The 26639-nt window shown below is 37.3% G+C and overlaps 1 protein-coding gene across 2 annotated transcripts in view; it reads right to left on the reverse strand.

Annotated features, from left to right (window-relative positions):
* Window positions 6546–26639, reverse strand: part of SOS1 (SOS Ras/Rac guanine nucleotide exchange factor 1) — a 130804-nt gene continuing 110710 nt past the window's right edge. The window contains exons 18-23 of one of the 2 annotated variants that reach the window (XM_018055148.1): window positions 23055–23227; window positions 22736–22852; window positions 19438–19702; window positions 14115–14159; window positions 12373–12491; window positions 6546–11461 (exon numbers count right to left, since the gene is read on the reverse strand). In XM_018055148.1, the coding sequence (XP_017910637.1) occupies window positions 10970–11461; window positions 12373–12491; window positions 14115–14159; window positions 19438–19702; window positions 22736–22852; window positions 23055–23227 (1211 nt within the window). In that variant the 3' untranslated portion in view covers window positions 6546–10969. The remainder of the gene's footprint in view (window positions 11462–12372; window positions 12492–14114; window positions 14160–19437; window positions 19703–22735; window positions 22853–23054; window positions 23228–26639) is intronic. The other variant, XM_018055149.1, reaches the window with a different exon arrangement.

Consider the following 26639-nt stretch of genomic DNA (forward strand, 5'->3'; position numbering starts at 1 on the left):
AACCAGCGCAGGGAACAGTAATTCCTCTAGAAACTGGAAGGTCAAAGAAACATTTTCCTTCATGTGGGTTGTGGGTTGTGCTGCGGATGGGAAAAAGTCCAGAGTCTATGTTTTATTAAATACTCAGGATTCAAAGATCCACCAGTGATCCTGAGTGTCACTCACAGTGGACTGAGAAGAAAGCATTGATTTAGCCACATTGTCCTAAAAGAGGTTCTTCAGTCTGTAAAGAAGGTAGCAACAATGTCTGTACTTTACTGGCTCACACACAGTGGTTGCTACAAACACCAAGTCAGAATGAAAGCTTAGGGCTAGCATTACCTTATTCTGTTTTTCAGAAGTAAGTTGAAAAGAAAGTTCTTACAGTACAGGCAGAAGAATTATTGCAATGAGGCTTGCCTGGCTATGGGGAAATAAAATGTGCTGTTTCCACACAGATATGGCCCAGATGGTCCACGTCCTTGACATGCCTAGACTTCGGAATCATAATAGAAAACAATTAGGTTTAAACAATCCACCTCTATTTCTAGGCAGTTCTCTGTAATTTGGGGCATAGGTTACTACTATTCATTGAGAATCTTGGTACTGCAGCTGACTTCTCCAGAGGGCTGTTCCTGTAGTGATGTACTGTTTGATAAAATAGGGGAAGTTTCACTTGTAAGCCTTACAAGTTTTCTTCTCCTTGTCTGATGACTAATCAGGAACTCATCTATTAGCATCTTGAGCAAAAGGAGTCTGGAACAGTCACAGGATAACTGCCAGCTTTTTGGAGTTTCTGATATTTAATTTGAAGCCAAGCTTTTCATTTTTCTGAAATTAATGAACTCCTTTGAAATTAGATTTCTATTATAGGGCCACAGATGTTTTGAGGGTCAGTGCTTAAAAGCAAAGTGTGAAATCGACTGGACACAAAAAGTGAAACAGGAGACATAAACTAGTAAATAAAATATTAAAAACAAAATTTCTTTCCCCTTCATATTATTATAGAAATGATCAATTACTGGGAAGGTTTCAAAAATATCACACACCTCCCAAACTTTCATTTTGATAATATCCTTTGAAAAATCTTAATGCTACATTTGTAGCACAACTCCATTTAGTTGTATTTTAGGAATGTAACCTATAAAAACTAATCGTAATGTTGCTGCTCTCTGGGTCTCAATCGCCTGATATCTGGATTTTTTCCTGATAGCTTTCCTCCTGCTCCCATCAATCCTACAGGTCTCTAACATCTCATTCCCAAATATTGCCTGTGTGAAACTCTTTGACTGTTCTTATTTATCTACAGTCACATTCCAAACTCCTTGACTTGACATTCAATCTCTCCCCCTCCAGTTCAGCTCCACGTTTTTCTCTGGCTCCTCTCCCTATTTGCAGTCCGGGTGAACTACTGTGCCTCACCTAAGCTGGGCTCATATTTCCTGGCAAGCCATGCACCTTGCTCCGTTTCACTCCTGCTTCATGTCTTTACTCTGGCCTCCTTCTCTGCTAATCTTTAAGACTCAAATCTAAACCTCATCTTTCTGTGGCCTCTTGTGGTGTAACTTGTCTATCTTTTGATGGATGTGTCTTGTCTTCCCAACAAGAATGTAAGACTCTGCAAGGGCAGGAACCATACCAGAGCTTTTTAAATTCTTTCCACCTCTAGAATAGTAGGTGCTCAGTAAATGGCTGATATCAACATTAATGGGGGTGCTCTAAGAGATAGAGACCAGAGAAATTAATTTCTACTCAGAATTTGTCAAAGAGTTTCAGGGTTGTCACTTTACTTACCTGTCTTTTTTAAAAGAAAAATAGCAATCGCAAAGGAAATAAAATACAGTTGTCATCAGAAGCAGGCAAAGGCACCACTAGCACTGTCACAGCACCTGCGTTAGAGAGCATCTCTCCATTAAAGAGAACAGTTTGCTACTCTTCCAGGTTGTTCCAGCTGATTTCATAATCTTTATAGGTAGCACTGTAAACTGAGGGAGGAGACAGGATCTTTAATGATATTGATTAATGATATTTAACTGATGTCACACTAGGGATGAGGTCAGGGTGTGGAAGACTTGGGAACTGCTAAAACTTGTTGCCTCCAGTCCTCTGGAGAAGCATGGTTTACAAAGGAGACCACTGCCAGCTTCTGGAAGTGTTTGAGTGGATTAGCAGAAAGAAGCACTCCACCAAAAATGAAGTGGCTATTTCTGCCCAGGCTGGGAGTGGCTACTGGTTCCTTCTGCTTTCTTGTGAGGTCTGTATAGAACCCCAGGCAAGGATTGTCCTGCTTTTCTGATTCCAGAACTGGAACCTCATAGAACCAGGAGTTTATGGACCAACTTTCTGGGGATCCATATGGTGGGTTATTTCATCATAAACTTCTTGAAATTACTGTCTCTTGCTTGCTCAAGGAAAACCCTTCAAAAAGTGTTTCTATAGCACCTCCTGTCATAATCACTCACCTCCTTCAAGTCTGTACGAATATATTATCTTCCCTATGAGGGCACTTAGAAAATTGAAGATTCCTGGGTAACATTTCAGTTCCACTCTATTGTAATATTTCAGAGTGGGGCCCATGAGTCTGCATTTTAAATGCACTCAGGTGATTCTCTGGCCCACTGAAATTTGAGAGCCACTACTTCAATTCAGTAAGTTGAATGAGTCAGTATAGAACCCACAAAAGTCAGTTTCTAAACACAGATTGACTTTTAGGACAGAATAAAGGATTATTACTTACCTTGAGTTACAGAAAACTAATAGTTCATGAAAACCCAAATGAATCTTTTTGAATTATTTAATTTACCATCTGTGTCCTCTACTATCATTTGATGAAAAATATATACATGATCAGTGTTCTTTATAAGAAACTGGTAAAATTGACTGTATATTCTGAATAATCAATTACATGCACTTAGAAACATGATAAAATGAATGTCTTACATTAAGTTGTATAGTAAAATTAAGTCTAGTTTTCAGACTACATTTTCTCTTGAACTATCACCATACTAAACTTCCTTCCTGAGGCTAAAACAGGGATGCTCTGGGAAAACTGGGGATTCTCACAACCTGGGAGCTAATTTGACTCTTTTACATTCCCTGCTCAGCCTGGGAGCATCTTAATATCTGTGCAGAGGCCAGTGAGTCTCACATGGTAGGGAGGGGCTGAGGGAAAAAAGGGTGAGACAGTTTTTCAAAAAGGAAATAGATTAAAAGAAGGTTGAGAAAACTGATGAGAGAGACATTTCTATATTTTAAGGGAAATGTTTAGAAATTGATGTGTAACACTAAATTTTAAACACAGAAGAATGTAAGAATGTGCTGTAAGCAGTGCTGAAAATACTGTTTTGGGAAATTATCAGACATTTGAAATAGTATTTTTGTACTTAAGCCAAATAACTTGCTCCCAAAATTTACTGTTGCTTTCAAAGAGCTTAGTGCATAATCTTTAATAAGTTATCAAATGTGTTAAATATCTTTGTAGAGGTATTTTTATTCCTTCTTCTTGTTTCATTCCTTTCAGAGAGTAGCATTCAGTGCTCCTAATCCTTAGCAGGAAGACTGAATGTGTAAGTGTTTCTTCCTCACGTATATAAACCTGTTCATCTGAAGATCGAGGTATCTACTGTAAAGGGCTGGTGTGGGTGCCAGTGGACTGTTTCCACTTAGCGCAAGAGCCCATCCCCTCTCCTCATTATCACATTTTCCTTTACAACTGGGGCTAACTCTTTAGCATACAAAAACGCTTTTTTCCCTCCCATTTTAAGCAAAAGAAACCTGATTGCTCTAGCTCTGTCTCAGTTCTCGGCTTCCTTTGATGAAAAACCTGAAAGAGTAAACTCTTCTTTCCTCCCATTCCACAGCACTCCCCTGACTGCTTCTGTCAGGGGCGAGGCTGGTGATTTTCACCCTTGCCAAACGAATTCTGTCATTTTACTCCCCATATCAAATAGCACTGGGCATGCTGATCACTTCCTTCTTCAGAAATTATTTCTGTACTAGGCCTCAAGGACACAAGAGGCTCCCTATTTTCACCTCCGTTCCTTCCTGGTCTGTGTGTTGGTTCCTCCTCTCTCCTTTAATGTTACAATGCCCGAGGGCTCTTTGCTTAAATTTCTTCTTTTTCCAGTCTGTACTCTCCTTTGGTGATCCTATCTGGTTTGTTGCCTTTAATATATAACGTTTATGAGAGTGACTCCCAATTTTATATCTTCAACAGTGAACTCTCAGACTCCAGCCTCAACATTTCCACCTGTCTCCTGGGCACTTCTCAGATGTCTTCTGTATTTATTGAAGCCCAAGCCTGTTTCAGCTGAATCTTCCCCACTTCGGTTATTGATAACTTTGTCCTTTCAATTGCTCAGGCCCCAAATCTGGAAGTCTTCCTTGACAATTCTGTTTCCTAAACCCAACGTCAAGTCTATCAGCAATCTAGCTGTTGTCAGCCATATATTAGGGCTCCGACCTCTCCTCACTAGTTCCTCTGCCATCACCCTGGCCAATCTGCTGTCTACTGGGCTAGCTGCCCTATTCCCACTCATAACCTCGAACTATTCTCAACACTGCAGCCAGAATGACAGCCAGGGTGATGTTAATACGTAAATCTGATCACATCGAGTCCTCTAAGGGCTCTATTTCTCTAAAGCAGAAACGAAAGCCATTACAAAGGGTCTGGAGTCCCTTAAACCTCTGACGGCATCTCCTGTTCACTCATTCATCTTCTCCAGACACAAGTAGCCTCGCCATTCCTCAGATATATTAAGCACGCTCCTGTCTCCACACTTTTGAATCGGCTGTTCCCTGTGATTTGGTGTATTCTTTTCCTAGATATTTGCATGTCTCATTCCTGTACCTCCTTCAAGGCTTTACTGTGTCCCCTCCGGCACGAGGCTGACTCTCCCCACACTGGTCAAGTTTCACTTCCCTGCCTCTGCTTGTCATCTTGTCTGGTCTTTGTGGATAGCAGTTACAATATTCTTACATATATCTGTTTTTACTACTTCTTGTCTGTTTCCTCACTAGATTACTAGTCCCATGATGATAAGGATTTTTGTCTGTTTTGTTCATCGCTATATTCCTAACATCAAAACTGTACCAGATACAATAAATATTTTGTTGAATGTTGAATAGTCAGATGGGCCCTTATCAAATGTTTATAACTAAGGTCACTCAAAACCAATTTAAATGACAGTGAACATCAAAGAAGCTGTATGGTACATAATCAAATTATGGGAACTTCAGGATGAAATCAAACTCTTTAAGAGAGATCTGAAAACAGGCAAACTCTGAAGATATATCCCTCATAACTTTAGTTACTATTAAACACTCACTCTGTGAAAGGCATTGGGTTTTACACATCTTACCTTTAAAGCTCACAAGAGTCCCAGGTAGATCTATTAACCTTGTGTACTGAGAAACAGAGATTCAGATTACTTATATACCTCCTCCAAAGTCACACATCTAATGGGTCATGGAACCAGAAGGTGAACACAGAAATATGACTCCAAAGCACCTGCCTGTACTCCACCAACAGTGATTTTTCCTTTTCTAGATGAGTCATGATGGTAGAGAAACCAGCTTCTAAAAATGGGCTGTAGCTTTCTTTCTTGTCTCCAATGACAGTCAAGAGTCCTAAAATAGTAGAATGGCTATAAGGCAAAGTCCTCCCTGCCATCTGCATCTATCTGCAAAAATGTAGTCTCTGCTGAACCCTACAGGCTCAAGTGCCCTGAATCTGTGATGAGCTAGTGACTAAGTAAAAAGGCAAACCACCTGGTTAAAATTCAAAAGTGGTGTTTCAAAAGCAAATTTGAAATCAGGTCTGACTAATCAATATTAATGTTATCTTCCTATAGCTATTAAATTGATTACCTAGAATATACCCAATAATACATATTTGGATTTCACAGTGGACTACAAATGGAATTTGTACAAACTAATGATTTTGGGTCTTTAAACCAGGGGTTAAAAGCAAACAAAAAAAAACCCCAGTGAATTTTAACTGTTTCGGAAAGCAGTCCTCCAAATACCAGGAATCAGTTGCTTTAATTTTTAAATAAGGGCATTACATCTCTCAGGATCACGAGTTTTCACATTCTGTAGTTCACCGTGAATGACCTCATATTTGCATAATTCTTTGCAGGGTGCAGCTGTAAGCTGTATCTTTTCCTGCCACGCCTACAAAGAATTGCTGAATGTCAGTCTGCTATGTTCCAGCAGGTCTCAGCAAAACCTGCCTTTCGAGGAACTGTGCTATCTTAAAACTTCTTTTAGGGAATACAAATGCCTCAGCCCTCCCTCTGCAACTTATCCAAGTAACACCCAAGGTCACTAAAGCACTAATTTTCATCCCAATGTCCTCCCACTCACTCTATTCATAGAGTGTGCAACAGGAGGAAGTATTCAACTGCTTTTATAATACTGTGATACAGAAAAAAGCACCTCAAAGCAAAAGCATGATTAAGAGCAAACTATTTCCACAGAGTATGAGCTAAAATGAGAGTCACTGATGACAGTAAAATGTTGCTCTCTAAAATAAACACATGCAAAAATAATACACGTGTGGGCTATGTAAGGCATTTTTCTTTATTATTTTTCGGTTTATCTTAGTAATGCCAGAAAAATAACAGCCATTATTTTCACTTTAAATGCAAACCAAATACTGCTGCACACAGAGTACAAAGATTACCTACGAACATGGTTAGGTACAAAGGCCGTATTAGATGTGTAGACTGCACTTTGTTTTTACATCAAAGTAAGACTGACAGAGCAATTTTTTTTGACAATTATTTTAGCGAATAACCGTGCTACTAAACAAAGGCAAATACACACATATATACACAAACATGTTTCAACTAAAGTTATTCGTGTCACTTTGACAAACAAAGGCTTCTTCTCTGGTGGGTTTCACCAGATGTTTGCACCCCAGAGTCCCCTGCCCTGATCCCGCCCCCAAATGCTGACTTGATCTGAAGAAAAAAATTAGAGATGTTCTTAATTAAAGGCACATTTGGCAGCTACTGAAAAGTGGCATGCATCTGGCACAGGTGCGCTCTCCCTAAAGCCACACGTGTGACTTCCATCTGCTATGCATCTTGTTTCTTTGAGTGGTAGTCCAATGTGATCCACCTTTAGCTAACTTGCTCTGTAATTCTGCAGCAATTGGCTACTTAATGCACTATTTTCATTAAAGGCAAAAGGGAAATTTGCTCACAGTTGACAGAAAATGCACTTTACGGTGTCAAAAATGGAAAATAAGGCATGAAATTTACAAAACAAGTTACAAGTGCTTTTGTTCAGATTTATCATATAGACTTCATGCTTTTCTTTAACTAGAGCTCAAAATATTTCATTGGCTCATGTATAAAGGATTATGAAATGATTTTAAAAGTAATGAGATGCTTCAAAAGAAAAATACTGAATAAATAAACTAAGTCACCACTTTCCCTTATAAATAATTTTACTGCATAATTCTTTCAGCCAAACTGGTTTTAACCCTGTGATGCTTATTTTACTGGTAAAGATTAATGTGCAACTCCAAGGACCTACACTTGTACAACAGTCATACAATATAGGTTAAAAGATAAGTGAACCTACCTATAGCAGCAGAATACCAAGAAATAAATGGTTTTTCTTTCTGAATCTGGAGGGGAAAAAAAATAGGTTTTCCTCAATATGTATATTGGAATTCTCCCCCCCTCCATTTGCATTATGTTTTGCTGAGCCACTTAAAAATCTCAATTTAAGCTGTCATTAAAAGACAAATGATGAGGTACATGATTAAAGAGAGCTAAATTTGAGAATTAAGACAAGATAGTGATCATAGATACCAACTAATTTTTGGTTTAATTTTTAATGTAGGGAAAAACACATTAAGGAATTTGGAACCACAGTGTAGCCTCCAACTGAAAAAGTACAGTTCACTACACTGTTCTGTTAACTGTAGTATAATTAGGGTGGCATGCTCTTCGCTAAATTTAGAATCATTAAAACATTCTTGAGTTGTTAGAGCGTAGTAACCTACTGAACACATAATCTGATATCCAACAACCTTTAATTAAGCAAACTTTTGATGTTTATACATTTCCTGATCATTCGTAGTCTTAAAATACATTTGGAGATGTGGAAAGAGTAAATAACCTGTCTTTCAATAAATCTAGAAACATATACTTTATTTGTTCCTGTTTTTAAAACTACTTAGATGTGAAAAGCCTCCCTTTCTATTATATTGGTTATTGGCCCATGTAGGTAAATTCAGCCTTGAAATATTTTCATTTTGTTGATCCAAAGATGAAACAACTAAGAGCATTTCCATTTCCAAAAGAAATGTTCCATGTTTTGGAATGTGATTTAGGAAAGTCATGCTGCACTGACTGTCTTGTAATGTCCTGAATTCAAAAGCAGAATTTTGTGGTGATGCATTTATCTTCTCAGCCACTTCTTGTCCCTGGATTAAGTAGATTTCAGTTACTACAAAGAGTAAATCTGCCAGTGAGTTAATGCTTCACATGTGAAGAAAGCAAGGATACAGTTTTCTCACTACTGTTTAAGGGCATCCAATGGAAATTTTTCTAACCAGTTACCACTGCAGAAAATATTTTGACCCCACTTTTATACTTCAGAGTACAAATATCCTCTATCCACAATGCATATACAGCTGATGCACAGTGAAGCGGTCGCCTAGAACCACCAGGGTAAAAGAATACTTCCCTTTGGAAGATTAGAACTTCAAATCTGAGTTTTTCTTCTTTATGCAATCAGGAAGGTTGAAAAGAGGTCATTACCTTATTAGAAGGCTAACACACTGGCCAGAGGGATACTGAATGGGCTCCAATGTGACTTTTCTCAGGTTCTCATTTGGAGTTAGGGTTGGGGTAATTAAAGAGAAGTGTGCATAAGACACATAAAGGGAAATCCTAGGGATGATGAAGCTGGACTAATAAAAAGTCATGGAAATTCTGGAATGTGTATTATGATTAATTGTAGCAGCACTAGTAAGTAGGCATAGATAAATACTTGTTGAATGAATGGTCTTATGGATGCTTTGCAAACAAGAGTGGATTTGAAATAAATTTTGGGGGAGACTTTTGAAAGGAGACATTTCATAAAAGTGGCTACCCTAATAGGAATGGTACAAATATTAAAAACAAAAGATTCAACTCTAATAAATAAATAAGAAAGAATATGACAGGATGGATTGCTTAATGATGATGCAACCAACATTCTGGTCTTAAAGGACTATATATTGTACTATTGTGATGTACATTTAATGCTGTAATAAATATCACAGAAAATTATTAAAGTACTAGGTTTCCACCATGATGCAGCACTTCTAAAAATGCCTCTAATGGCATGGTTAACAGAACTGCTGAAATGTTACTTCATTATTCAGAGGACACATGCAGATACAGATGAACTGATGACTCTCTAAGGATGGAATACTGCAAACTTCACAGATATTATAGTGGAGATTAATAACATTTTTTCTCTTCAACAAGTTGCATGCATTTCAGTCACAGTATTGTTAGACTCAGAAGGTCAGTACATAGGTTTAATGAATAATCCATATTATGCTATTAATGATGTAGGTAGATGTTCTATTACGAATAGTTCTGATAGAGCAAAGACCTCAGGCAAGGTAGAATGTTTAATATAAACTTTAACAAACTGTAATACATGTTACCTAGGAAATTAAAAACCTTACAAAGCTCTGCTTAAAAGATACCCATCCTATTCTAACCAAATATTTTCCTATATGCTGAACTGCAACTTTAGACCATTCTTTTAAGAGGAATACACACATCCAGAACTAGAAACCAAGGCGTACCACAATACGTGCTTTTATGCTTAGTGTTGTGTGTGTGTGTGTTTCAACTGAAAGAAATAAGAATCAACCATTTTCTCCATATAATAATTTAATATATGCCAGCCAAACAAAGTATTTGTATCTTTATTCAATTAAATTAAAACAGACCTGCCAGGTATATTATATAACATTCACTATATACACATGATTTAGGCAATGCAAGGTAATTCTAGATATGCTGATCACTCAACTATTAGTCAAACATGACCGGTGTCAGCGACACCCAGCAAGTGCTCCTTTCCCACCGGGTGACTGCACTTCCACAGTATGGTTAGAGGGACAGCTACAAGCCATGACATGGATTACCAGTAAACTTCTGTGGGAAAAGGGGGGAAATGACAATCTAGCATAAAGATTAACAGTCTCCTAAATGTAAATCATATGCTTGACAGTTACATTTTTAGAAGAGTTCTTCTGTCATTGTTAATGACACAAAACTTCGTTTGAAGGCAACACCACCACATTCTGTTTGTGTAGGGAGGGTGGGTAGGGCGATGCTCTTAAAATTGGCATAATTATTCTTAAAAAAAAAAAAAAAGTACCTCTTTGGTGAAGCCTCGGTACCCATTCAATTCACTGTAATAATCTGTAAACAGGACTGCAGTATGGTGCTGGGCCTTGATTCCAACAAGGGCAGGTACCACAGCCTTTCCTCACAGTCCTCTGAATGATTTTTAAGAAAATATTCTAAAGTAGGACGAGTAAAAGCAAAGGAAAACAAAGGAGGATTTGAAGATCCCTGTTTAAGATTTCTTTTTAAAAAGTGCATAATATTTTGAATTACAAAAACTGTCATCATGTGGGCCTGCTGGATACTAGACTGTTTTCCATCCCTTTAATGATAAAGATCACTTCACAAAAAGAGGACTCCTGCTTACTGGCTGGCAAAAGGTTCCTTTACTTGATTTTCCGGTGAAATCAGTTGTCCACTTCCTCTAGATCAACTTTTCCATACTCACTTTATAATTATGTCCATGTTAAAATTCATTGTCTTATGACTGCATCTTGAAGTACAGTCGTTAGTGTTTGGAGTTTTCATTTTAACTCCTCAGTGCTGGCACGTTCAGTGCATCCATCGCCAGCAATGGATCTGGGGCTAGGAAAACGTACATCCTGATCCAGAGGAACTCAGGAAGAATGGGCATTCTCCAACAGTGGTGGTCCATCTCTGTGCATGGACGGGTGGGTGTGCTCCCTTTTGTAAGTTTTTGGAGGGAGTTTAGGGATATGCTGAGAAGTGCTTTGTCGTGGAGGAACAGGCGGCCCAGCAATGGAATGGAGGTCCACTTCTTGTGTCAATGGTGGTGACGGCAGATGCCTTCTTGTTCCATGAGGAGAAGGTGTTTGAGGAGGAGGTGGTGTAAAGGGGGAGGGGCTGTTTGGGAAGAAGGCATTACTATGGTCACTTTTTTTGCCCAAAGGGGGAGGTTGGAGATGTAGTGGTGAACTTGAGAAAACATCAGGTGTCCTCACGGGTTCTCGTGGAGGTAATAAGGGAGGGCTCTCAGGAGGGTCTGATATAGAGGTCCGGTCTGATATTGAATACCGTGGTGAATAGGCTTTTGATGTGGGTTGCCTAGGAGGAATTGCTGGGGGGCTGTCCAAATGCTTAGACATCATCTAACATAAATGGGGAAAAAAAGACATTTATTAACAACATATGTAGCACCATGAATATACTAAGAATTAAGCTAGGTTTTCAAATACGTTATTGGAAGAACTCTAGGTGTGGATCAGGGAGTGCCATATGCTTTAAATTGGAGGTTATGGCAGTTCATCCATTAAAAAAAGTATTTTTCCTTCAATGTTGTTTTTATTCTTCTCAAAATTTTGTTTGCTGCTGCTTACCTATCACTCAATCTAATATAAAATCATTTCAATTTAGCATGTTACCTATCAATTTTATAATGTTAAATTTACTATAGTAGCATTTCATGGTATTCTGCAAAGAGTTTTCCCCTGCCTAGGTGCTCTGCTCTCTGGACACTTTGATACCACCGAATCATGTTAACAGTTGGCAAAGAAAGAAATTTAAACAGGTAGGAAAAAAATAGCTATTATGAGCTGTTAAGGTCTCTTCTGACCTGGAATTTTCATGAAAATCCCACTTAAAAGCCTGTCAAATTCACCTGTTACAGGCTTAGATATGTAACTTAAAAGTTACACTGAGATAAAGTTTCATTTAAAACGTGCCTTCATATACAGCTTCAGATCTCTTTCTATCTTTTTAAAGAACTGCTTGAGACTACATTACTCTTAAATTATAGGTTAAACTTGTGGTTTTTTTTTTTGACAGTACCCATATTTAGATTCATAAGTATTTTGAAAACCTACCAGAAAACTGCTTTCAGAAGAAAGGAAATAAACATTACTGAATGGTAAACCCATACTTAATTCTGGTTTAAACTCTATTAAGCCCCAGTACCCTGAGTATTAACCTCATTCCACTGGAACTCAATGAGAGATGAGCACTTGATTATAATGGAACTGCAATGATTCCAGTCTCCAGATAACCAGATGTTCTACTTTACCTTAGATGGCGAAGATTCTGCTGGGGCAGACTCTGGCCGTCTTCGTGGAGGAACAGGAGGGGGGACAGGCACTTCATCAGTGCTCTTGGTTAAACTTATAGATGATACTGAAGCAGATCCTGTAGGATGGTACAATTTTGAAAAGTTCACAGGAATTTTATATCATCAATCCTGCTTATATTTATTAAAAGAAATGTACAGAAGTATCAAAAGCAGTACAATAAAGCAACACCCAACAGTACTTCCTTTATTAAAGCAAACTGCTATAAAAGCATGCAGAAATTTCTCAGCAGAGTTTTCAGAGAAAAAGCTGTCTAAGTTATTCTGTTGTTACACTTCTTGAAGAAAGTAACATTTCCATTGTTAATCTATTACTGGAATTTTCTGGGAGAGAGCAAACTATTAAAAACTTTTGGAATGGTAATTTTTGTTAACCTTTTATGATGGGCTCATTTCCCACCCCGCCCCCACCCCGACTGCAGTAGTATGGAATTTCCTTGCCTTCACTGGATAGTCTTTGGGAATACTTTCTGTTCTTAACCACTCTCTCCAATGTCTCTCCCTGCCATCCTGTCCTGGGGAGGGATCTCTTCAGTTTGCTTAGGTATCAGCTCTCCTTGGTGGGGAAGCAAAGTCAGGTTCATCACATTCTAATCCAAAATTTTTCATTGTGATGAACACATTTAAAATGACTGAGGCTATACTGATAATAAAAACAGAAATTACACTAGAATCTAGTGAACCTGATTTAGGAGTAAACTGATGAACTGGCACTAAAAAGGTAAGTAAAAGCCTCTAATTGTAACCTATCTTACAAACATTTATGATAAGGGCTTAATATAGGCATATAAATAACTACACTTTGAAAAACATTAATGTAAGTTAACCTGTACATCAGCACAATGAAAAAGATGTGAAAAAACACTTAAATGATCATTCAAAATTGTATTTGGCAGGTTTTCTTTCCTTTAAACACTGACAGTTTAAATTTTGTCAATTAAATGTTATAACAAGATAAACTTAGAGTACTTTGTGTATTGATATTATTTAAATGAGCAACATTCTGATCACCTACCTTTCTTCTTATGAAACTTTGTAAGTTAGCTTATAACACTATTTTCCATTGCATACATTCTGAAATCATTTGTATGAAGGACAGCAAAAAACAACCTATTGGCTTAAAATTTATGGGATAGTTGGTGAGTTGTTAGTACTTTAAAAACAAATACCTACACTGGAACTTTATTTTGCTTGTCAGTGATGAATATTTAGGTTGTATAATACAGATAGTCACAGTGATAAGTCAGCTGTTCTAAAGTCAAATAAGTCATCTGCCTACAGCCTGTGCTGTCCCCAGCCTAAGTGTATTGTGTGACTTAAGACACTGCATGTAGCTGCCAACATTCTCATATGCGCATGCATGCTCTTGCCTTTTTTTTTTTAAGTTGGGCATTAGAACTCCAGAGTTGGAAATGAGAAATGGTTAAATGTGGAAGCCACCCATATAATAATGTTGTTTCAAAAGAGAAGAAAGGTTTTACAAAAAGCATGAGAATTATTTAAGTTTAAGCAAATCATTTATGATCAAAAGATAGTACAAGTGAAGGCCTCACTTCTAAGATGCTGCAAAGCAAGGCACCAATGCTGCCAGACCCAAGACGAGTTTTAGCAGGAAAGGTTACATTTGGTTTAATTTTTAAAGCCAAAGCAAAAATTATGAGTCTTAAACCAAATATACTAACTTGGGCCATGGGGCAGTGTAACTTGGATAAAGACGGTATCGCTGCCTGTGAAAGGAAACAAGAAAAAGTAGATTTTTTTCTTTCAGAAATATATTTAACTCATCTATAAAAATTTATTTATAATAGAAGTGTTATTTCTGTCATTCTAGTTTTAAAGAATGATAGAACAGTTTAGCAAAAGCTCATTACTACTTACTTTTGAGAAAAAGAATTAAATTGCATTAATATCATTGGGAATTTTGAAGATTCATTTTAGATTCACTATTTGATATCATAATAATTAAATGAAAAAGCATTCATGAGAAAACTATAATATCCTTCTATTTTAATGGAAGACTTCCAAAAACTGTATAAACCCAATTTGAGCAAAGAATTCAGTTGGACATACAGAAATATGTCATTCACTAAGGATTATTTTTAAAACCCAAACTTGTGAAAATAAGTAGTAAATAATGAATTTATGTTATAAAAATACCATTATTATTATTAGTAGTATATATATATACCTTAGAAAATGTTCTTAGGGCATGTGTTCATCACAAAATAACTATAGCTTTGGAAATTACAACAAGCTGAAAGTGATATAGCTTTTCTCCTATATTTTTAAACACTTAAAATATCATTAAACATTTTTGGTGCTTAGACACATTATTTATACAGGAAACTGATAATTTTTGAATATCTAATTTCAACAGTACTAATTCTTTTAAGAAAAAAATTGAAAATTATAAAATGCAAAGCCCTGAGAGCATTAAAGTAGAAAAACTGAGACAAAAGCTAGAGGATCTATACTGGTTCTAAATCAATACAGTCGTTTAGGTTACACTGCCTCATATCACCAACATACTGAACAGATCATATCTAAGAGGCTAAACCCATAACTCTAGCATGAGGCTGAGCTGATTAATTCAGGTTTCTCTCTCTCATTTTTGCACAACAATCACTCAAACAATTAGGGCTGTTGCTTTTTCTAGCTTCTTTGGTCAGAACAAGTATAATTTTAGGTCCTAGGTTTAGCTGGCAGAACCATTAATTTGACTGCTTATACAGATACAGTGTTTTTGTTTCCCAGACAGCCCTGATTCTAAATAACACAGCCTACTACCTCCTTTCCATATGTACTGATATTTATTTGGAGGCTACGTTACTGAGGGTAGCAATCCAGCGAATCCTTTTAAGTTAGCTCTCAAAAGATTAAAATTCACTTTTATACTTTTGACGTTAAATAATGCTGCTGCTGTGTCAAAGATTCTCTTCACTACAAATGAGATTCTCTTCACTAACATAACAGGGGTTTACAGGGAGTATCTGCTCCAGTGCTTACTACTTATGTATTTTCCACTTTTTTGGAAAGGAAATAAGTATGCTTTTTGGAGATAAGTGTCAAGAACATGGTTGTATACTTAGTACAATATAGGAGTAAAATCAAAACATAAGCTAAGTTGGTAGCTGCCAACTGCAGGCTTTTAGAAAGAATGACTATACCTCCACATATATACTTGTGCACACAGTTGTAGGCTGGGCTTTGGTCTAATGTATATACAGCAAAGGCTTAGATTTATGTGTAAACTTGGGACACTTTTCTGATTTGTCACTTCAAACTAATTGCTTAGTCTTACTGCCTGGAAAATGCTATAAAAAATTCTTTGAGAATTATACATTATATATCTCAAGAAATATATACTAGGAATTCTTGTCAGCTGGGTACTGAACAAATTTACTGACAGTGACTTAGGGCTGAAATCCAGTTAATCAAAAAGTAGCATCAGCTGGTTAAGTACAAATCCCAGATAACAGATCTGTGGTTTCTCCATTGTGGCTGCACGTTAGGCCCTGCTGGAAGGTTTTTAAAAATACTGATGCCCACATGCCAGTGCTGGTCTAATACAAGCATGGACTGAGCATATAGGTATTTTTTTAAAGCTCTCCAGGGGATTATAACTTTCAGTCAGGGTTGAAACCACTGTTGGACGATAACCTTCAGTTTATATTTGAGTCATTCTGAGAATAAAAATAAGCATTTTCCTATAGAAAAAGATTATATAAATCATGGATAATTTCTTAAATTCACAAAAGCCTGTTAAATGCAAATGTATGAGATCAGAAACTAGTCACCTACAACAATCTGCTACAAAGAAAAGCTTTGCATTCCAGCTTAAAATGTATCGTTTCTTGTTAAAGCTTTCCCTGCTAAGGGATGGGGTAAAGCTCATCTCTAGCACACAGACCAGGCCAGACCCATGGCTCCCTTTTATCATCAGGCAACCTTCAACAGCAGTGTATCAAGAGCACTTCCTCCTCCTCTCTCCATGCTAGAGCCACAGATACAAAGCTGGTGGTCTTTCCCTTTTCCCGGCCACTGTCATCATCACCTGAGAGATGGACCTGGTAAGGGCAAGGTGTGGAGCAGGGCTCTGAATGGGAGGATATGTATAGCAGCACTAGGTAGGAGGCCAGTTTCCTTCCCTCTCTGTCTTCACCACAAAGTTTTCTGTGACCATTCCTGCCCATTCTGTGGTCATCTTCCTGTGAACTTCTATTGCACTTATATCGTCACTCATTTAGCATTTTGTCAGTAAACTAAAACTTATTCATCGTCTCTGCAATCTTACTGAGAGATGAAAAAAAATCATAGTACAAACAGAATCAAAGCATTTAACCCTGGCTAAGCATTTAACTATGAGTTTCTTTTATTATGATTATTTTTTTTAATCTCCCAGTAAGATTTCAAGCCTTACCAGAGAAGATGTGTCCCAGCTTATTTAGCAAGAAATGAGATATTGACAGATATTGGCTGAAGAAATTAATCTTTGTTTTTAAAGTAAATTATTTTGGGGAAAAAAAAAAAACTAAAAAAAAGCAAAACAACTAGTATAACTGATCAAAAAATTCTAGTCAAATTTTGCCTTTTGAAAACCTTAAGCAATGTCTTTGCTTTGCAGTGCCTTTCTGCCTCTTCGTACTGAGTGGAATATGTCCAGATGACTTAAAAATGTAGGTACAGCAGCTCTTTCCTGCCAGGCCCTGAGGACAGCAAGGAAGTAGGTATTTGGTGTAGTGGCAACACAATGAGTACCAAGTTGGATGCGCTGGTGACCACTGGGCCCTCCCCCCATTAACACTAGCAGATCTGTTAAGCAGAGTGGGGTCAAAAGCAGATAAGGACCTTTAATATCCTTAGGTGAGCTTTAAGGAGGGTATTAACTGGGCCTACAGATGGTTTTATATTATACTGTCTTTCTTAATTTCAAAATCTGTTATTTTCAATTTTTAACAGGTGTTTCCTTTTATCACAAAGAAAGAGAAACTGAAAAAATCCTCAGGGATAAGATTACAAAGCCTAATTCCTGCTACAGTGGTTTCTTTGCTTGTCCAGATATTTTAAGTTAATATTATTCCACTGCCACATATGAGAAAACAATGATCCAGAGCATTGCATTCCAAAATGACTCTTTTCCCCGGTTTGACTAATCATTTAAAGATTCAGCACTAGTAGGGAATGTAATATGTATCTCCTGTTTCTCCACATCTTTCATTTTTAGCTACTTAAATAAGAAAAGCAGAATTTGCAGTCAGTGGCTTTCAGGTGATTTCAATAATTCACTCGTGGGAATCTTTATAACACATATCACAGCCATCTGCTCGAGGAAAAAACCTCTTCAAACAGTTAAATGGGTCATAATAAATAATAATTTTAAGTCAGGTATACTGTAAAAAGTGCCGGTTTTATTTTATTACTTAATTTAGGAGGTTGGCAAGTTGGGGAAACAGTAATATTTTACCTGGTTTTACTTGAACTTATAAAAAATATCTGACAGCCTACTAGTAACATAACATGACTTCGTAATCTTCAGTAGCCAAATAAAGCCAAGATGTAGTAATTCTTAAAACAAACACAGTTTATGTGGTAGAAAAGATAAGACAAACTGATGGATAACTATAAATATATAGTCAATACAGGAATAAATAAGTAGTATTCTGGACCAAATCTCAAAATAATAGAACTCCATAATTTTTTTTTTAAACAGATTTTCTGAGTTGGAAAAAATCTTAAAAATCTAGTTTAATCCACAGAAGGCACCAAAAAATTGTTTTATCTAAAATCAGAAGGCTTACTAGCAGACTGAGATGACAAACTAGGAGTTAGGAATCCTATGTCAGTGCTTAACTACCTCCCCAACAATGTCAGGATGCCTCTCAATATCGGATTTTATTACATCTAATATTAGGGGAGAACTTGAACTATACAATAAGCTAAGACAGCCAGTGGAAAGAGCATGTGGAAGTGGTTGTGAAAGGGTTAAAAGCAACTGCATTCAAATTCTAATTTAAAAATGAATAAATGAAAAGACGTTCTGAGATCTTAGTAGAGCTTTAAAGCTCAATATGAAATTGATTTTAAAAATTAATGGCAACAGTGAAGGTAGCCTCTCAAAGGGCTAGGCTGGGCTGTACAGTTTGGTACCCATTAGCCACATGTGGTTATTAAGTGCTTGAATGTGGCTAGTTCAAATTGAGATCTGTGGTAAGTATAAAATACATATTGCATTTTGAAGATTTAGGACAAAAACTGAGATTGTAAAATATCTCAGTAAATTTTTATACTGATTTCATGTTTAAATGACAACATTTTGTATATACTGGGTTAAATAAAACATATTATTGAAATTAATTTCACTTAATTTTTGCATTTTAAAAATGTAGAAAGAACATTTAAAAGTCACATATGGGGCTCATATTATAAATATTTCTATTGGACAGCACTGATTTATAAATAGGAAAGGATGAGCGACAGTGTGCAATCTGTGAGTTGTATGGCTGGGCTTAAAACAACAGGAGTTTATTAGGATGCTGTTGACTGAACAAGGGTTAAGTAGAAGTGTGAATTAGATACATTATAAAATTAGAAACTACAGGATTTGGTGAGAAAGAAATCAAGTAGTGAGCAGTTTCAAATATAATTTTGGAGGAAACATTTAAAGCATCAGATTGATTAGTCCATGCAGTTTTAGCAGTTATCTTCCTTTCCTCTAGAAGTCAGAGAGGCATTTTAAAACTTGCCAATTGAAAACAAATGCTCAAATGAAATTTCAATTACCAATTAATTCACCAGGCCTATCAGTAAAGTGTAATACATTTAAAGAGGGCTGTTCTAATTTACTTTATACTTTTATAATAATATATTTGGAAATGATATGTGGTTTATCTACAAATTAACAACCAAACAAAAAATATATATATATACACACACACAGGTTCTTTTTTACCTGTAGTACATATAACACGAACAGTTACTTAAAGCACTTAAAACGTGAACACCTACTTGAGTGAAAAGGGCTTGAATGATCAGAATCAAATACGCTGCAAACATCTGTGGTACTAGAAGCACCAGAAGCAGGAGGAGGTGTTAACGGTGTTCTTGGAGAATTTGGTGCAGATGCTGTACTTTCTGTTTCACTTTCAGGGATCCTGCTATAACTAATTTTCCTTGGCTCTTGCTGCAGAGGTGTGGGATGTCTCATAGTACCTGGTCTTGGGTTTGATGGACGAACACCAGGAGATTTTAGGGGATAGTTGTATTTTTTTGGCTGTAGATATATCAAAGGAAACACAATACTTACAACACCGTTAATGGAAAAGAAGGTTTTTCTATAAATGCCTGGTAGAATTCGATTAATATCCAGAAAAACCATAAACCACTAATACTGATTCAAATCAAAGTATCCAAGTTAAAGAGTTAACACCCCATTTCCATAAAGCCATGGCTATCTAAATTAGTAGGGAATGAATTTCTTTAAATAACTGAATTTTAATCCTATAAATACCAGAGTATTTGTTATTTCAATATTTCCGATGGAAATCTTTCTAAGCTACAGTGAACATTTCTCTGGCTTTTAAAATGGACTGTGCAAAACTAATTTAATCTTGGGAGGAAAGCCAGACCATTGGTTTGAACTATGATACCTTCAGTTCAGTTCAGTTCAGTCACTCAGTTGTGTCCAACTCTTTGTGACCCCATGAATCACAGCATGCCAGGCTTCCCTGTCCATCACCAACTCTCAGAGTTCACTCAAACTCATGTCCATCGAGTCGGTGATGCTATCCAGCCATCTCATCCTCTGTTGTCCCCTTTTCCTCCTGCCCCCAATCCCTCCCAGCATCAGGGTCTTTTCCAATGAGTCAACTTTTCACATGAGGTGGCCAAAGTATTGGAGTTTCAGCTTTCGCATCAGTCCTTCCTATGAACACCCAGGACTGATCTCCTTTAGGATGGACTCGCTGGATCTCCTTGCAGTCCAAGGGACTCTCAACAGTCTTCTCCAACACCACAGTTCAAAAGCATCAATTCTTTGGAGCTCAGCTTTCTTCACAGTCCAACTCTCACATCCATACATGACCACTGGAAAAACCAGAGCCTTGACTAGACAGACCTTTGTTGGCAAAGTAATATCTCTACTTTCCAATATGCTATCTAGGTTGGTCATAACTTTCCTTCCAAGGAGTAAGCATCTTTTAATTTCATGGCTGCGATCACCATCTGCAGTGATTTTGGAGCCCCCCAAAATAAAGTCCGACATTGTTTCCACTGTTGCCCTATCTATTTGCCATGAAGTGATGGGACCAGATGCCATGATCTTAGTTTTCTGAATGTTGAGCTTTAAGCCAACTTTTTCACTCTCCTCTTTCACTTTCATCAAGAGGCTTTTTAGTTCCTCTTCACTTTCGGCCATGAAGGTGGTGTCATCTGCATATCTGAGGTTATTGTTATTTTCCCTGGCAATCTTGATTCCAGCTTGTGCTTCTTCCAGCCCAGCATTTCTCATGATTTGCAACCAGTCTGTTGTTCCATGTCCAGTTTTAACTGTTGCTTCCTGACCTGCATATAAGTTTCTCAAGAGGCAGGTCAGGTGGTCTGGTATGCCCATCTCTTAAAGAATTTTCCACAGTTTATTGTGATCCACACAGTCAAAGGCTTTGGCATAGTCAAGAAAGCAGAAATAGATGTTTTTCTGGAACTCTCTTGCTTTTTCAATGATCCAGCGGATGTTGGCAATTTGATCTCTGGTTCCTCTGCCTTTTCTAAAACCAGCTGGAACATCTGGAAGTTCACGGTTCACGTACTGCTGAAGCCTGGCTTGGAGAATTTTGAGCATTACTTTACTAGCATGTGAGATGAGTGCTACAGTGCAGTAGTTTGAGCATTCTTTGGCATTGTCTTTCTTGGGATTGGAATGAAAACTGACCTTTTCCAGTCCTGTGGCCACTGCTGAGTTTTCCCAATTTGCTGGCATACTGAGTACAGCACTTTCACAGCAACATCTTTCAGGATTTGAAACAGCTGAAATGGAGTTCCATCACCTCCACTAGCTTTGTTCGTAGTGATGCTTTCTAAGGTCCACTTGACTTCACATTCCAGGACGTCTGGCTCTAGGTGAGTGCTCACAGCATCGTGATTATCTGGGTCATGAAGATCTTTTTTGTACCTACAGTTCTTCTTTGTATTCCTGCCACCTCTTAATATCTTCTGCTTCTGTTAGGTCCATACCATTTCTGTCCTTTATTGAGCCCATCTTTGTATGAAATGTTCCCTTGGTATCTCTAATTTTCTTGAAGAGATCTCTAGTCTTTCCCATTCTGTTGTTTTCCTCTATTTCTTTGCCCTGATCGCTGAGGAAGGCTTTCTTATCTCTCCTTACTATTCTCTGGAACTCTGCATTCAGATACCTTACTATGTGGTAATACAGTGATGCCATCAGGATTATTTATAAATGCATTTTGTAAATACTATTTATAAATGCATTAAATTGCTTGAGTTCTCACCTGTTTATGCTAGTTTTATGACATTTTTTTTTCTTAGAGTGATTGTTTCTCAATGATGTCAGTGTATTTCACTGGAGTAGACTATATAGCTGTTTTCAATTTTCTGTTTTTAATCTGTCTTTTGAAATTGTTTTAGTCCTTGAGAAATTTTCTTATAGAGTAGCTTCATTAAGCTTTAGTTCACAGACAGTATGAAATTTATCTTGGTTACTTAGAAACCATTTATGTTTACTTCTTGATTCCTGACTTTCTTATGAATAAGAGAGATTATATTCAGAACAGTGAAATGATGACACTGGACATAAATTTGGTCAGGCACTTACAAGTAATAGGAAAGAATGGAAATTTTGTTTCCCCCTCCAGAAAGTATCTTTTGCCAAACCTGTTATTTTTACAGCTAATGATTTATAGTTAAAATTCTCATGTCATTACTTTCAAAAAAGTTGTAAGTACATATATTTACTATAAGTGAATCGATATAAATCAGTCAAATTTCCTGCCCTTAAAATAAATAATGAATAACATTTTTCTTTGTCAAAACAAAACAAAAACTTGTACATTTGCCCAACTTCTTCATCTACTGTGTTAGGATTTTATTCACATTAATGTTAGTGTTCATTTACTTGGAACTAAGTGGACTAATCCTGAGTGTATTCATTAAGGACTTATTCATTATTTTTATCCATTACACGTGCACTTCCTCCCTGAATGCCTTTATAGAAAACTATAAACCACCAGATAGATGTAGGTAACAACTGCAAAAAAAATTTAAATATAAAGGAAATAATATGAATGCTTACAAATCTTGGAAGAGGCTTAGGGTTTCGTGGTTCTATTTCTAGGGATTTGTTGAAAAGATAATCCGTAAATTCTTTTTCCATGCTATTTCCCATTGGATTCAAGTTTTCAAAAAACCTCTAAAATAAATACAAAGAATTATTATTGTTAAATAATTTAAATTCAGTTTAAAAGTCATGAAAATAACTTAAAACATTTTAACACAAGAAAACTGGAATTAAAGTTTTATTTTCCTTTTTCTCTTCTATGAAATAAACCTGACTCATATCAGGTGGTTATAAACTTAATCAGAAATAAGTATCCTCAAAGAATTCAACTTACTTTGATATCTGACTCTACTCGTAAACAGTAAGGCTGATTTTGGTACTGCTGGATCTCGCCTGTTATTTCTGCTACTTTCCTCCTTTTGCTAAAGTTTATAAGCTCTTTTCCATGCCGTTTTAGGACCTCAGGGTTGCCTTCTTCTGTTTTCAAGATATTAGTGAGATAAATACCTGGAAGATATAATGAAGTTATTTCAAGGATAAAAATGGAAAAGGCTAGTTTTTTTCTTTTTCAGTAATTATATTACACTGTACCATCTCAACCATCATAACTGAAGAATTAAAGCACAAATTTCCACTCTATGAAAAAGAACAGGCTAAGTAAATATCAAGAGAAAGGGAGACCAAGTTTAAGAAAATTAATAGATTTATAAGAATAATAATCAATTTTCCATCTCCCAACCATAATGTTATTTGACACATGTCATGGTTTTGTTAATGGAACTTTAAGAATACGCCATCATTTGACACATATTTTTGGCAAAAGAGGAATATGTTAAATTCAGAGGATCATATTTTCTGCATATTATCTCTTGGGGCCCTCAAGAGGTTATTAGGATTTGTAATTCTGAGGTGGTACTGTTTGGATAGGCTTACTCATGAAAATGTGAAATGATCTGCAATCCTATCAAGTACAGGACTGCACATAATTTATATTCTGGCCTTCAGTATTTCTAGAATTATGGTAACCAGGTAGAGTTCCTGTTTCTGCATCACTGCAGGCTGTGCAATGGATGAGGAGGAGAATGAACAGAAAAGCAGGCTTTTTAGTTCCTTTCTGTTCTAGAATAAAGGTTCTGGAGCCAGCTCTGCTGCTTTCTATTTCTGTGATCTTGTACAAGTTGCTTAACCTCTGTGTGCCTTGGTTTACTCATCTGGTAAATGAGGATAGCAGGGTTGTTGTGTGAGACATTATGAGTTAATTTATCTACAGACTTAGAATAGGACCTGACAAAAGTAGATGCTTAATTATCTATGGTTGTGATTGTTGCTGCTGTTGCTGCTATTCTTTCCCTATCCTCTTTTGTCTGCCTTTTCCTCTCAAGTACTGACTATGATGCGTGGGGGGAAAAAAGTGTGTGAATATGAGTTCATTCACTCAGTACACATGTACTGAGTCTCTGCTGTATGCCAAGCACTGCTTTAGGTACTGCAGACACAAAGATGAACAAGATACACAGTTCCTCCCTCAAGGAGTTCACAGCTTTGAATGTGGGCTACTACAGTACGATTTGGTAAGTGCTATATTAATTAGTACTAATGCATAAGATACTATGAGAGCACAAACAAGGTGTGCCGAACTCTGCCTTGAGCTTTTGGGAGAGAGAAAGGCATCATGGATTAAAATATATTTAAAGTAAGTCTCAAAAAATGAACAGAAGCTTAATATGTAGAGTAAGATAGCAGGGTGTTCTAAGCAAAGCAGCCATATGTTTGAAGCCATTGGTCTATAGTGAAGCTGGCATACTTAGAATTGGCTAGACTTTAGGAGTTTGGTGTGTGGGGTGGAGTCAGAGGGGCCGGAAATGAGGACAGGCATAGACAGGCGGTTGGTAGTTCTAATCCCTTCTCCGCACTATACGTTATGTACTGGATGAGAATGAACAAAGGAACAGGCACTTTCCTTCTAATCAGAGATTAGTGGTTCTAAATGAGTTTGTGGTAGAGGAACTGCATGGCTTGTGGGATTCTAGTTCCCTGACCAGGGGTAGAACCCAGGTCCTTCGCTGTGAGTGCAGCAGAGTCCTAACCACTGGACCACCAGTGAATTCCTGAAGCAAAACTTTTAAATACTAGAATTTTTGGCTATCTTCTTCGAAAGATTAAATGACTCAAAACCAATAGTGAACAAGTTAGCAATAATGAAATATGATAGATATCAGTGCTTGTCTGGTTCTACAAAGTATTCAGTTACTAAGTGTATTGGTTACTTGGCTATTTCTCAGCACGACCATGTGTTCTAATAAGTCCAGGCTCTTCTATTTTTCCTATCTCCTATCACTGACTCCTTTACTTGCAGTCAGTTATATTCTCCTTTACACTAAGTCACTCCAGTATTCTTGCCTGGAGAATCCCATGGACAGAGGAGCCTGGCGGGCTACAGTCCATGGGGTCACAGAGTTGGACACGACCGAAGTGAGTTAGCACACACTGCACTAAGCTGCACGATCCACTTAGCACAACGTTCAGTCTGACAAACGTCCATGACAGTACACATGATTAATGACAGCCAAAATCAACGTTCCATATTCCACACTGGCCACAAATTGATGGCCCGATTGTGAAGAGTTTGTGGGTCAGGAAGTGCTCCCCCCTTTTTTTTAAATTAAAGAGCTTAGACTTTATCCACTAGGTAATTAGGAGATTATAGCATCTTCACATTCTAGAACGATTTCTCTGGAGTTAAGAAGGAGTTAAGACTAGAAGCAGGAAGCTCAGTAGTCCTCGGTGAGATGATGAGGGTCCACAGGCATAGAGTGGTGTGCATAAATATTTAAAAGGTAGAGTTCAAAAGAACTGGTTAACTGGTTTGGGCAGAGGTTGGCACAGTGAGAACGAAGACTCTCAACTTTGTGTTTGAGGGTCTGACTGGGTGATGGTATAATGACTGACCTGGGGAACATGCGGATAAGAAGTTATAGGATATTGTAGGTGTTAAAAGTATACTTGAATTAAGTTGTGAAAATGTTACAAGTAGCATTTTGAGAGAGTTCAGAATAAAATTTGGAAATTATTTTATGACGAATAAATTGCTAGTTAAAAGGAGAACAAATGATTAAAGACAGGGTGTTCAAATTTCGTTGATCATAAACTATCAGTAAAAAATGTTTAAGCAGGCATGTTTGTTTATATATATATACACACACACACACACACATATGATAGAAAATGTACTGCACATATATATATGACCTGAATATTATAAACTGTTAAGGCTTAATTAAAAAAAAATCATTTTACATAAGTGCTCTGAAGTCGGCTGTTGTAGGGAGAGGAAAAGCAGAGCATTATGACAAATAATGAAGGCGGTGAGGTTTCTGGGGAAAAAGTGGCTGCTCAGGGTTCCCACCGGAGAAGGCAATGGCACCCCACTCCAGTACTCTTGCCTGGAAAATCCCATGGATGGAGGAGCCTGGTGGGCTGCAGTCCATGGGGTGGCTAAGAGTCAGACACGACTGAGCGACTTCACTTTCACTTTCATGCATTGGAGAAGGAAATGGCAACCCACTCCAGTATTCTTGCCCCGGAGAATCCCAGGGACGGGGGAGCCTGGTGGGCTGCCGTCTATGGGGTCGCACAGAGTCAGACACGACTGAAGCGACTTGGCAGCAGCAGCAGCAGCAGGGTTCCCACAACACTTTGTTGATGCTCTGACTTACATGTTTCTACAACAAAGTGGTATATTTACTACACAGCACTGTAACTTATTTTCCTGCTCTTTCAAGGGAGCTTATTGAGGACAGGACTATGTTTTACTTGTCCTTCTATTCTCAACACCTAGTCCTGGTTCTCGCACATACAGGCATTCAACTGATGTTTCTGAATGAATAAAAGCAGCATATTATTTCAGAACAGAAATGAA

Source organism: Capra hircus, chromosome 11, assembly GCF_001704415.2.
Source record: "Capra hircus breed San Clemente chromosome 11, ASM170441v1, whole genome shotgun sequence".
NCBI classification, from domain to species: domain Eukaryota; kingdom Metazoa; phylum Chordata; class Mammalia; order Artiodactyla; family Bovidae; genus Capra; species Capra hircus.